The 13793-nt window shown below is 39.1% G+C and overlaps 1 protein-coding gene across 9 annotated transcripts in view; it reads left to right on the top strand.

Annotated features, from left to right (window-relative positions):
- The window catches only part of CHRM3 (cholinergic receptor muscarinic 3), a 277465-nt gene extending 269710 nt beyond the window's left edge, over positions 1-7755 (top strand). For all 9 annotated transcript variants that reach the window (XM_065680194.1, XM_065680192.1, XM_065680193.1 and 6 more), the window contains one exon: positions 3965-7755. In XM_065680194.1, the coding sequence (XP_065536266.1) occupies positions 3965-5786 (1822 nt within the window). In that variant the 3' untranslated portion in view covers positions 5787-7755. The remainder of the gene's footprint in view (positions 1-3964) is intronic.
- The last annotated feature ends 6038 nt before the right edge of the window (positions 7756-13793 follow it).

Raw genomic sequence — 13793 nt, 5'->3', positions numbered from 1 at the left:
TTTTTATTGAATTAAGCGGTGCAGCTACAGAAGCTTGTAGAAGAGCCAGAATAACAAAATATCATCCTGCTAGCATGTCCATTTTATCAAATAGTCCAGTCAGTGTGAGTTAGGGGTCCCTTTAATGCCTGAGGAGTTTTAAACGCTGAGTTTCAGCTTGCAGTATTGTAGTGGAGAGCAGGTAGTTCTCAATTTCTCCTCTTCCTCAGTTACTGGACTGCTAAGGTCTGTGCAGGTTCTGATTGAAGCAGTGGCTTGGAGGAGTTACTTTGAAGTCCAGGGACGGGAGAACTGAAATGTTTGGTTCCAGCACCTGGTCAGCATCTGAAAGACTGCAGCTGAAGTATGGCTTTCCCAGGCTTCCTCATAATAAGTCTTTTGAAGCATGGCCTTTCTGAAGGGATTTATTGGTTAATTTACATTTAAACTTCATTTCAAAGTGTACAATTAAACAGAATTCACAATCATTTTACAGACCTAGCGATAGAGCAGCATTTACACGTTAATTTTCCAAGATTAGTTGTATCTTGTATGTGGTGGTTTTGAAACTCCAAGGCTAACACATGGGTTGTTTTATGGTTGTGTTATGCAACAAAAATGGGAAGTACTCAAAAACTGCCAACAATTTTTATTTCCTAGTAATAGTGTTATTTCTACCATCACTTCTAAATTATATTGGGGTTTATTCAATGCCTTGTCCTGAAAGTTTTGTTTCCTTTGTCAGTATCTTCTGCCTGGTCCTTTCTTGTGTATTATAAGAAACCAGCTTGGTTTTTCATTAAAAAGGAGCACAATGATGTCATCACCATATACCTGTCAGACTTCTCAATCAATACTTAACTATGTTGGCTGTTACCTTGTCAAGGTTTCACAAGTGTACGTCTGTGGAGGAGAGGCTTTCTGGCTTTCATCCTCTGCTCTCTGTCTTTAACATCAGTGATGGAAAGTCTGCACCCTATAATAATAATCATTTCTGGCATATATTTAGCAAATATCATTATTTCAAATCTCTTGTACTATTCTGGTTTTGACCTCAGCCCATCTGACAGCTCTGGAAAAGATGCCTGCTTCCTAAGTAAAACATTACAAGAAGGATGGTTTCCAGCAATCATATTTGAGTTAAAGATCTTTTCCCCACTGTGAGTAACCACACTGGCCCCTGAACACCTGGAAGGAACTTCATCAGCACTTGCATAAGTGGTTGCTCACAGCTGAACTTTGTTTCACCCATGCATTGGAAAGGGCAAGCCAAACGTGAATGCTGCTTTACTGTCTTTGCCAAAGGAGAATGTTCTTGTACCTTGAATTTTCATGGGCCTTCATTTTTAACTTTTGAATATGTGGAATCTCCAATTTTATAGACATGTAAAGGAATGTTGTCTTTGGTCAAGGTGAGGGAATGAGCTGGTATGAGTGTGCCTGAGGGGGTGTGAATCAAAAACAGGCGAGAGAGCTTCCAATCCAGACCTTTGCTTGCTTTTTTGCAAATTACTGCCTGCAGACTGTCATGTAATTATGCAGGATAAGTCTATCTCACACAGTGCAGATTTAACTTCTTCGGCTTCTTTGAAACAATATGGCAGGGATCAGTGAGGACATGCTGCTGTACTGTATGCTTGGTGGCCTGAAGTACACCAGCTTCTACTTTGAGGGAGAAAAAAAAGAAACTTGTTTTGTTCCACAGCTTCTCTAATAGATGGCAAGGACATGGTGAAATTGTGTCAGAAAAGCTCATTTAGATTTTCTTGGGAAAGGATCAATTAAAATGCAAAAAAATATTTAAACATTTTAGAGCAGCAGCTTGATAATTTTTCAGAATGTCTTTTTGCCTCAAATTTCATTCTAAATTACACATTTCTTTCACACTGGTTGATGAGAAGCCCAACATGACCCCAGCAGATCTCCATGGAGACCTTATGTCATCCTTCCAATACCTAAAGGGGCCTACAAGAAATCCAGAGGGGGACTTTTCACAAGGGCATGGAGTGACAGAACAAGGGGGAATGGTTTTAAACTGAAAGAGGGGAGATTTAGACATTAGGAAGAAATTCTTTACTGTGAGTGTAGTGAGACACTTGCACAGGCTGCGCAGAGAAGCTGTGGCTGCCCCATCCCTGGCAGTGTTCAAGGCCAGGTTAGATGGAGCTCTGAGCTACCTGGTCTAGTGGAAGGTGTCCTTGCCCGTGGCAGGGGGTTGGGACTAGATGATCTTTAAGGTCCCTTCCAACCCAAACCATTCTATGATTCTATGATATGAACCTTGCAAAGAAATGAAAACTTGGAATGACAAAATTTAGTTTCAGCCTACTTTGATTTTAAGAAAATCAGTTATCCATGTCGGTTTGCAGTTCATAAAAGTCTTACCATTGTCTTTTTCCAAAATTTTTTTAGTTGCTCCAAATTTTCAATCTTTTAATGAGTAACAGAGTTAAATTTAACTGTGTGATTTCCCACAGCAATATTTATTATTGTTGCTATGTTGTTATTATTTTTGCATCCTGTGATTAACAAATTAAAAGTGGATTGAATTAGATTAAAATAAGGCAGCATCATTGTAACCTTGTCTTCCTATTAATAAAGGGGAAAATTAATATCTCATTTATGCTAGATATCAAAATATGGGGGGCTTGTGTTAAGCTATTGTGCATGAGGTAAGGGAATGCATTGTTGGTCCATATATTGCATATGTCAAAGAAACTGCACCATTTAAGATCATGTTGTGTTTTACGGCTTGCTAGCAAAACCAAGTACAGGTCAAGGGAATACTGAATTTAGAAATTGATTAAAGAATCAAAACCTCCTGTTTTGGGTAAATACTTTGTGTAACACCAGTGCATTGTGGTGCTCATTATTGCCTCATACCAGAACATATTGACTCTGGAAGGATTCGTGTTTGAAAACAAAGATATCTCTTTGACAGCATATTTTGTTCAATATTTACGGTTGGTGATGGATTTTTTCATCAGAATTCTTGTTTCTTGATGCTATAATTGAATTATTGCAATGAATCTAGTCAGCTGACCACAAAGTTAATGAAACAAGGGAAATGCAATTCCTATTCTGAGTATGTCTTAATTTTAATAATACTTGGGGAAAAAAATTATGAAGCTTAATTATGAATCCCTTTCATGTTTTTTCCTCTTTTCCTAGTGTGTATAATGATTGCTTTGACATACATCTGCCAAGTATTTTTTTCTGACTCTAAAGACCATATTTTCAAAGGAAATTTTAATGTGTTGCCCCAAAGACGTTTTGAAGTCATTAGATGTACAAAATCTAAGTATAAAAATGTGCATGAGAAATGAATTTTGGCATGTGTCAAAAGTACTAATGAGAACTTTTAGTACCTTTATCAGGTAGATGGAAATGAAAAGATCTCTGCAGCCTCACAGGTTAGAGTAGCTTGACACAGTGAAACAATGCTGGCTTGTATCTTTAAAGAAAGATAGAACAATGTTTTTGTTTGTCATTAGCAGCAGGTGGAGGCAGCAGAGGCTGGGGCAGTGTTTTGCTAGTGACAGGGTAGCACTAGGCACCAGCACTGATTCAAACTTGAGAGGATATGTGGCTGCATATGTCTGGCATTTAGTTTGTAAAGGCTGTAAGCTGTTGAGATGTAGAGTTCAGGGAAGATCTGTCAGGGAGTGTTTTAATTAAGAGTTAGAGTTAGGGAGCATTTTAATACTACTGTGGGTTCATATTCTCCTAGGATTTGGGTTCTTCTGTGATAGAATGTTTTTAAGGAAATTTTAAGTGATTTCTACAAAGGGCTGGCATAAACCACAGTCGTAAGCTGAGTACTGTCATGTACATGTTTGACTTGGAATGTGTCACAAATAGGGTGGCTTTTAAAGACATCTTTCAAAGTGCTAAAGGTACTTTATGTATGAGTGTGAAGACAGTTACCTCTTTACTTTCTTCACCTGTTCACTTGATTTTTATTTGTTTTTTTTCCCTGCTGCAGACTATGTCAGAGGGCCACAATGATCATGCAAAATAACAGTTCAGCTTTGCCCCTGTTCTCAAATGTAAGCTCCTTCTGGAAGAGAGATTCATACGGACCAGGACTTCTCGATGATGCAGCATCACTCATTGGCAGCTATGATTTCCCTCAGACCACAGAGAGTTTTCCCCTATCCACTGTGGAATCAGCAAACGTGTCCCTAAATGCCACAAGCAAAGACCCTCTGGGTGGACACACAGTCTGGCAAGTCGTTTTGATTGCTTTCCTCACTGGGATCCTTGCACTGGTGACCATCATAGGAAACATCCTAGTGATTGTTGCATTTAAAGTTAACAAACAACTGAAAACAGTAAACAACTACTTCTTATTGAGTCTTGCCTGTGCAGATCTGATCATCGGTGTTATTTCCATGAATCTTTTCACCACATACATTATCATGGACCACTGGGCTTTAGGAAACTTGGCCTGTGATCTTTGGCTCTCTATTGACTATGTTGCCAGTAATGCCTCTGTCATGAATCTTCTTGTCATCAGTTTTGACAGGTATTTTTCCATCACTAGGCCACTTACGTACAGAGCCAAACGAACAACCAAAAGGGCTGGGGTAATGATTGGTTTAGCATGGATCGTCTCTTTTGTTCTTTGGGCCCCTGCCATCTTGTTCTGGCAGTATTTTGTTGGGGAGAGGACTGTGCCTCCTGATGAGTGTTTCATCCAGTTTCTAAGTGAACCTGTCATCACTTTTGGCACTGCCATAGCTGCCTTTTACTTGCCAGTCACCATTATGAGTATTTTATATTGGAGGATCTACAAGGAGACAGAGAAACGCACCAAAGAGTTAGCAGGGCTACAGGCTTCAGGCAGTGAAGCGGAGGCAGCACGCTTCGTACACCAGACAGGCAGCTCCCGCAGCTGCAGCAGCTATGAGCTGCAACGACAGAGCATGAAACGCTCCACCCGAAGGAAATACGGGCGCTGCCACTTCTGGCTCACAATGAAAAGCTGGGAACCCAACACAGACCAGGGGGATCAAGATCACAGCAGCAGTGACAGCTGGAACAACAATGATGCTGCTGCTTCCCTTGAAAATTCAGCCTCCTCTGACGAAGAAGACATCACTGCAGAGACCAGAGCCATCTATTCAATCGTGCTGAAGCTTCCTGGTCACAGCGCCATCCTCAATTCTACAAAACTCCCCTCCTCAGAAGATTTGCATGAGTCAGGGGATGAACTGCAGAAATCCGACACCGAACTGAAGGAAAAGAAGCCTAAAAAACTGCACCCTCCCAAAAGTGTTCAGGATGGTGGGAATTTCCAGAAGAGCTTTTCTAAGCTTCCAATTCAGCCAGGGTCAGCAGAGACAACCACAGCGTCTGATGGCATCTCATCAGTGACCAAGACATCTGCAGCCCTGCCCTTGTCCTTCAAGGAAGCAACCCTGGCAAAAAAGTTTGCCTTGAAGACCAGAAGTCAGATCACAAAGCGAAAACGAATGTCACTTATCAAAGAAAAGAAAGCGGCACAAACACTTAGTGCCATTTTGTTTGCCTTCATCATTACCTGGACCCCATATAACATCATGGTTCTGGTGAACACATTTTGCAGCTGTATCCCCAAAACTTTCTGGAACCTGGGGTACTGGCTTTGCTACATCAATAGTACAGTGAACCCCATGTGCTATGCACTGTGTAACAAAACATTCAGAAACACTTTCAAGATGCTACTGCTGTGCCAGTGTGACAAACGGAAACGACGCAAACAGCAGTATCAGCAGAGGCAGTCCGTCATTTTTCATAAGCGGATCCCCAGGGAGGCTTCATAGTATAGTATTTTTTAAGCAATTAAAAAATAATGAAATGGGAATGGGATGGGACAGGATGGGATAGGATGGGACAGGATGGCATGGGACAGGATGGAATGGGCTGGGATAAAAAGGGAAGGGATGGGATGGGCTATGATGAGTTGGGGTGTGAGGGTGGTTCCAGGGTGCTTATTTAAACATTTAAGCATCAAGATGTGAAAGCAGCTGCCAGGCTTACGTATCCTTTTAATAAATCTACTTTAATATAAAACTCAAGTATGCATTGAGCAAAAACTAACAAACTTCAACGTTTTTACTAAGGAATGAAAGACTTAATAAAGTTTTCCTACAAATTTGCAAGAAGCTGTATAGTAATTATAAACCCATTACCGATCTGCCCAGCTTTTTGATTATAGTCAACTCTGGGATCTCAGGTAAGCACATCTAGCTAGCCCAACTCTTCTGTTTCCAAGGAATCCAACAACTGACAATTCAAGTCACATACAGATGTAGCAAGCTAGCGAAACAGGATTATGTAATTATTTGAGACACTGTATAGGTTGCAAAATTGCTTCTTGTTGTCCAGGTAGAGTTTCCTGTCTACTTCTCTTCTGGTGTATTGTCAATTGTACCCCTGATTCCTGATTGCCAAGTATCTATGTGTGCAGCTCATGTTATATATATATGTGTGTGAGTGTGTTTGTATGTATAGCATACATACATTCACACCTCTAAAATACACACATACCAGGAAAGAGGTAATCTATTGGTTTAGGTTTTACAGGGCCCCCCATCACAATTACATGTGAGTGAAATAAAAAAACAAACCCCCCCCAGAAAGTCATATTATAAATATATATATCATTTGCCACCTGAAATTGAAATTTGTCTTCAAAACCAAAACATGGTGTCCACATTTCAAATGGAGAGAACCGAACCCTGTGAACCTAATGGTCTACAGAGTTTCATAATGGGGCATATGCCCAGTAAAACCTTAATCTTGAGCCCAGTATCTCTCCCCAAAGTGATCACACCTCTTTACAAGATACAAGGTGAAAGGAATTGAAGGTTGCATTCAGGGCAGAATGTGAAGTTATCTTTGCAGGGTGTGGGATGATGGGAGCCCACATCGGGGTTGCACAGTGCTAGTGCGCAAAGGGACTTGCTCAGGAACCAGGCGGGTGCAGCCAGTAGCAGGAGCACTCTTTTCTGGTTGGGTGGCTTTGCTGCTGTCAGAGCATGCGCGGATGCTGAAACACCTTGTCCTGACTTGCACCGTGTGGATGCACCACTGTTTTCAGAGCCAGCTGAGATCCAGTGCACAGCACCTGTGTGGCTTCCAGTGAAAGTTCAGGTTGTAATTTTCTGTCTGAAGGTGGCGGAGCCCCCCCACTCTCACTGTCTGCCCAGGTGATCTTCAGATGCAGAAGATTTGTGTGAAAGAAATGCTTTATTTTTGCACATGAAGGATGCTCGCTAAAAAGTGGGGTTTTTCCAGAACCTGTTTTAAAAATCATCAGGAGAAGTGCACCTAAGTCCATTTAATGCCAGGTTATTTGGTGTTGCAAAAAACAGTGATAGCCTGGCAATTTTTCATACAGAAAATTTTACAAGGGCTTTAATATTTATAGCTTTGACATGACCAGTACTTCCTGGTATTTGTGATGTGGTCTGCACCAAATATGATTTATAAAAGTCAGAGATCCCCTGGGGAAAGGATTGTACTTTAAACTATTGTTCTAAATTTGATTTAGTTACATGTTGAAAGACAATTTTGTATTCTCCTTTGAATTGACCAAAACTTTTTTTATTGCTTAGACTCTTATTTTGCTGAAAATAAAACAAAACAAATACCTTCTTTTACAAAGGAGCATCAGTGTTGTGAACACAGAACTGATGTTAAAGCTGCTTTTGTATTCAGTGTGAGATGGTGTTTACAGATGAATTTGACAACAGTGGAAATATATTAAATGGTGTCTGTGTATCTGAACTATTTAATTTTGTGTTATGTTCATATGAAGAAATATTTATACATACTTCACCAAATGTTTTATTTAATGTTGATAAATATTTGCTCTTCAGTCTTCAGCTGTAGTGTCCTTTTAAAGTGATTCATTAAGGTCTGCTTGAGAAATGAATAGAGTATACCTATCTTTCTTGTCACTAATACTCTTGACATACAAATCTTTCTTTTATATGAGTTGTTTAAAATGCTTACCTAAAGGTTATCTTGTAAATGATATAGCAAGTCTACCACCAGTACAAGTTTAGTATAAAACACAAGGAAAAGTTAAAGCTTCATATATAAGTCACAAGTGTGTTTTGAGCTAAAGATACCCAGAAACAGTTACCAGTTTGGTAGCCAGATACAACCAAAGTCTTACAAGGCACCCATGTTGCAAAGACAATTAATGACCTTTATTTATAGAAAGAATCATATATTTGAGATACATTCATTACTCAAGTTGACCTACCTAATGTTTTGGCATTCAAATATGTATCTATATCTATATATATTGCCATATTATTATCTTCTGGTATCTAGAGTAGTGCTGTGCCCCTATTACACAAAATGTGAGAGCATGTAAGGAAGCCAGAGTTCATCAGGGGGTTTTATGGTATATTAGTATTGATTTTACAATGGGAAACTAGTATTTTTAATGAGGTTAAGCTTCCTTGAAAGCAGCTGTCACCACTGTTTACATAATAGGAAGAGTTAAACCCTTGGATTGTTTTAACAGAGAAATAAACAACCTGTCTTTTGATGTGTGAACAGGCTTTAAAATGTTATTCACAGGCATCTTAAAATGTGTATGTATACACATATCGTGGCATAGATCAATTTAGTTATTATTTATTTAATGGAATATGCATTATAAAAAATTAAGAATTTGGCTGTGTTACCAATGCAGTGGGGATCAAACTAATTTGTATTTTATATTTATGTGTTTGTTTAAACCCATGAACACACAAAAATTTTAGCTATATGGGCAAGTGGATATATTATTTAGGAACACAGGTGCACATGATAGGTGGTGGAAGAAGAGCAAGGTGAGACCAAGAAGTACAATCTGACACAGCACTACTTTTAAGAAGTATAAATGATGAAATATTTCATCTGCTTCAAGGAAAATTAAGTCAGAAACATGATAGAAGGCATCATTCTGAGGGCAGACGAACAGCTCAGTCCTGTTAACACTCCCCACATGGAGACCTGGCTTTTAAGAGATCAGGTACCATCCCCATTAACTGCAATAATGCGAGATTAGACTCCATATGAAGAGGATCAAAAAATCAGAAGTGGTGGCCAGACAGGACCCATTGAGTTGTCGTAGGACAGACCCCAATCACTGTCAGCCTCTGAACAGTCCTGAGACAACAAAATGCGTTATAATATGTGCTTGGCTTTCTCAGTATAAAATTGTTACAGAAGTTTATAACTTGAACTTGTGTATCAGTATATGCTGTGAGAAATGTCTGATCCAAAGACCCAGAGACAGGTGTCATGGTGCATGAAGCACTTTGTCCTATCCCAGCATAAAATACTTCCTATAAATGTAAACTGCAGATCAGTGTGTTCTAAAGCTACACAAATATAGGAAAGGCCTGAGCATTTCCTAGGATCTAAGCCTGTAGATCTATAGATCCTGAACAATAAATGACCTAAAGGAATCTGGCAGTTTTGTTAAGATACCGGACAGATGTTCTGAGGCAGTTGGTGACCTTTCTCAATCATATACAACTTCATTTATGTTGTTGTCTTATTTCCTTACTTCTGCAAGAATATTCTAAAAAGTCTTGGCTCATTATCAACCTTGTATATATAAGAACTGAATACTTCTTGTATATACAAGAATAAGAAGTCCCAAAGTACACTCAGTTTGCCTCTACAGAATGCAAACATCAAGGCAAAAGGAAATTATAATTTTTTATTTTCCTGATCAGCAGCATCAGTAATTTTGGACATATGGTTATCATCATGCTACCATACATACGGTAAGGATAGTCGTAGGGTATCATGCTAAACTATTTATAAACTGCATTTCCCTTGCCCCCTTGGCCATCTGACTATTTATGCGTCCCTATTCAAATTTATGTTTGAGATTTCAAGCCCTCATTCTCCTCCAGATGGCTCCCAGATACTTTTCATAAAAGGTGTTTTACAAGCTTGTCTTGGTATCAGGCTTTTTCTTTCCTTTCAGAATACTCCTGTGCAAGGTTAATCTGCTCTTAGACTGTCAGAAGGCACATTGCTAGCTGCAGCAGTTCTAGTGTTGAAGTCTGATACTTTCTTTTCTAAAAATGTATAAGACCTACAAAAAAGAACTGGAGTGGGTTTCACGTGTTCCAGGTCCTTACTGGCAGAAATGGTCTGTACCATAAATTGTCTGTTCACCAGGCCTGACCTTCTCTGAGGCTTCTGGGGATGACCTGACCCTCAGGATGTCCTGGCAAGCCTCCACTAGTCTGAAGTTCAACCAGTTCATGAATTAACATGTACTTTAATGCATTTGAAAATTTCTGAAAACATACATATTTATTGTGGTACCTGAATATTCTTTGACCAATGTAAATGTGCTGTCCCTTCTCACAACATGCTTCCAGCTTCTTTTATTTTTCTATTTTATATATTCCTTTCATGTTTTATGTATTTCCCTAAGCAAATACCACTGCACTTGCTTCTGGAAGTAGGTCAAAGGGATATATGTTTGCAGATTGCTTCTTGTTAACCCAAAGGAACGTCTGATGGAGCTGACATGTTCATAATGATGGCTGCCTTTTCTGTTTCCTGAACTGGACTCCCATGATACCCAAGCACTTCTGTTTGGAAGCCTAGCTAAAGCATGTGTCACATTCAGATTTTCATAGATCTAAAAACCTTATGTAATTAGGATTTCCTTCCTTGGGCATATATCATTGGCAGGTTCTGCACTTTTCTACTTCTACTTTTAGGAGATGCCAGACAGATATTGGGGAAAATACCAACTGGTAATTTCTGATACTTGGGCATTTTCATACTTCAGTTTTTAAAGTAAGGAGACGGGGTAGCTCATCCAGTCGTGCTGTGTGCTGGAAACAAGTTGAGTATGAATAGGTATGTTTGGAACTGTGCATTATGTTCATTCCATTTCATACACTGTGGCACCACAGTTGGCTGGGATTGACCATCACAGTATTTGAGGTCACTGACACGCATTCACAGTCTTAACTGGCAAATGCATTAGCTGTGCCATAGTGGTATTCAGGACTTGTGACTGCTTTTCACCACCCACGTTTTACATTCAAAATATAACATAGATTCTAATTTTTTATTTCCCCCCAAGAAAGATTGCTGTAGTTATTTCCAGATGCTTTCCCCAATGTGCTTGAGGATTTTTCTGCTTAATTTTAAATACTAAAATTGCTTGGAGGAGCTTCAGTTAGCCCTGACAGAGATTATTTAATGGAAGGAGTACAGGTGACACAGGATAACATTAAGTGCTACTTATTTCATGGCTTATTCCAAAATATGTCATGTAGTATGCATATTATACCTATACATCTTTACACACTCTGTATATCTGAGAAGGATAACACGTAAGACGTAGTATTGTGCATGTACATATAATACAGGGATGCACACACATCTAGAGCTATCTATACAGGTGTTTATAAACACTCCTGCTGAAATTATCAGCCATGGTAAACATTGCCTTTGATGCCTAATCAGTCGTAACTGACAGCAGAACTCTGTTTAAGTCTACTCAGCTGCAATAAAACTCTCCACATCTTTCCTCAGTGCATGTTTTTCCAATTGCATTGTCTTTATTTCCAGATTTGGTGTTTTCAGTTCATTGCACTGGCTCTTCAGACATTACCCAAAATTTAGAAATGCATGAACAGATTTCACTTGTTGAGCTACTGCATCAATACTGCACTAGATTTAACTCCATTAGCTTAACCAAAATCCTCCCATTTGAAAAGAAAGGAAAAAATTATCATCCTCTCTCACCCCATGCTGTTGCTCTGCCCTTTCTGTTGCATGTAATGATTGATACTTTTCATGTGCCAGTCCCACAGGTGGAATTGTGCAAGCTTAAAAACCTTGTTTGCCCTGAGAAATGCATAGCGTATCATTCGCCCTTTACTGGTTTTGTATAAACAGTAAAAACCTCACTGAGTTTAACTGCTATGTATGATGCTGGCCTCAGGGAAGGTCTTCCAAAAAAGGTGATAAAACCATTCAGCTCAACGTTGGTGAGGAGAGCTAGCTTTTTTCCAAGCTATTGAAGCTATGCAATTTATTCAACTTGGCAGAAAGTGTGGAAAATACCCAAGACATTTAAAGTTTTATAGATGTGAACATCCGCCTTGCATAAGGGTGAATACACACATGTAAACAGTGCCCAAAAACGTTCAGCGTATGAATGAGTCTGTAAGCCAAAAGCATGCATCACCATCACTACTCTGTTAGCAAAAGAGCCTGACACCCCACTCAGGCCTCAATGAAGAGATCCTTCCTACAGCAGTCTATGACTACATAGCTAGGCATTAATAAGAAAGCAGGATTAGTTTGTCTGTGCTCATATGCATTTTCCAGGAATTTGATGGGAAATTCTTACTCTTCTCAGGACAAAGGTTACTTAGTGCAGTATCTGGAATGAAAGAGTGCTTGCAATGCTCTGGTAATCATTACTCAACCATGGCTAATAGTCAGAAAAGCACAAGTACTTATTGTACAGAGAGAACTTAAATTTATTTTTCAAGTCATTCATAAAGACAGAAGTTACTTAAAATATTCATAAGATCTGAAAGCTTTAACACTATCCTGGAAATAAAATTTCTGGACAAGAATCTGATTCCTTATGTGGCTTTGAAATATCCAGTCCTCTTGAGACTATTTTTTTCTGGACTGATAACTTTGGGTAACAAAGCAACTGCAGTCACTCAAATACTACCTAGTCTAGAGATGTCAGAGAGATGAGGAAATGGCCTTCATTAATTTGTGCTTAATGAATCCACTTTAAGAATTATTATCATTGTGGCACAGACCACTTAACACTATGAGGGGAAGAGATGTAACCCTGTTTACTTTGTGCCCTGCCCTGAACTCCGAGTTTTGCAGATACATCACAAGGAACAGACCTGTGCCATATTTCCTAATGCTCAGGACTTTTCTCTACTCATTACTTTCATTTTTCATGTGTTCAGTCCCCTCCTGCTGAATATACATATTCAATTCACTACATACACATATTCAATATTCTACCCTATCTATACCCTCTACCATCAATATTGAAGTATGCCATTTTTTAGCATCTGCAAACTCACACAAAATTAGATGTAGCTGGAGTTAAGGAACTTTTTTCCTCTAGTAGTATGAATTTTTCTGATTCACAAATACATCCTATTTACTCACCTCACATCTTCATTTACAATGATTCTTTTACAAGTGAAATTAGGACAAAAGCTTTCCACTGTTCAGGTCGTAGAAGTATCTCTGAGTAAATATTTAGTTCCTTTATTCAAAACAAGTGTGGTTTCTTGACCATAGGCTAATCTGAACAAAGGTTCTGTTTTTAAGGACAGTACAGGCTCTAGCTCTGCCCATTACACTTCACTGCATATGATGGAGGGTTTTTTCACACTCGTTTTCAAAGTAGTATGGCTACATTAGGTAGAGCACAGTTATTGATACTGCGGAGACTTAAGCTCATGTGATTTGCCTCCTGCTGTGAAACAGGAATTACCAGTATGAAGAACTAGCATGCCAATGAATTCAAGAGAAACTTCAACTATAGGCACCTCCTTTTCTGTACTGTGTGCAGTGCAGATTGACAGACATCATTAGAGGTGAAGTATCAAGTAAGACTATAGAGATTCACAGCTGCTCTCTGAAGGAAGCTGCATAGGCAAGGATCCTTGAAATCGGTATTCTCAATGCACAAAAGTGTGTTTTCAAACACGTAGTTCAAAAAGAGGCATGATTTACCATACATTGCTTTCTGAAAGAACTAAAAACATACTAAATACAATGTGAATTTTGAT

The sequence above is a fragment of the Lathamus discolor genome, chromosome 5 (genome assembly GCF_037157495.1).
Source record: "Lathamus discolor isolate bLatDis1 chromosome 5, bLatDis1.hap1, whole genome shotgun sequence".
Lineage (NCBI taxonomy): Eukaryota > Metazoa > Chordata > Aves > Psittaciformes > Psittacidae > Lathamus > Lathamus discolor.
Note: the sequence above shows the minus strand (reverse complement) of the source record. Positions and strands in the feature narration are given on the sequence as shown.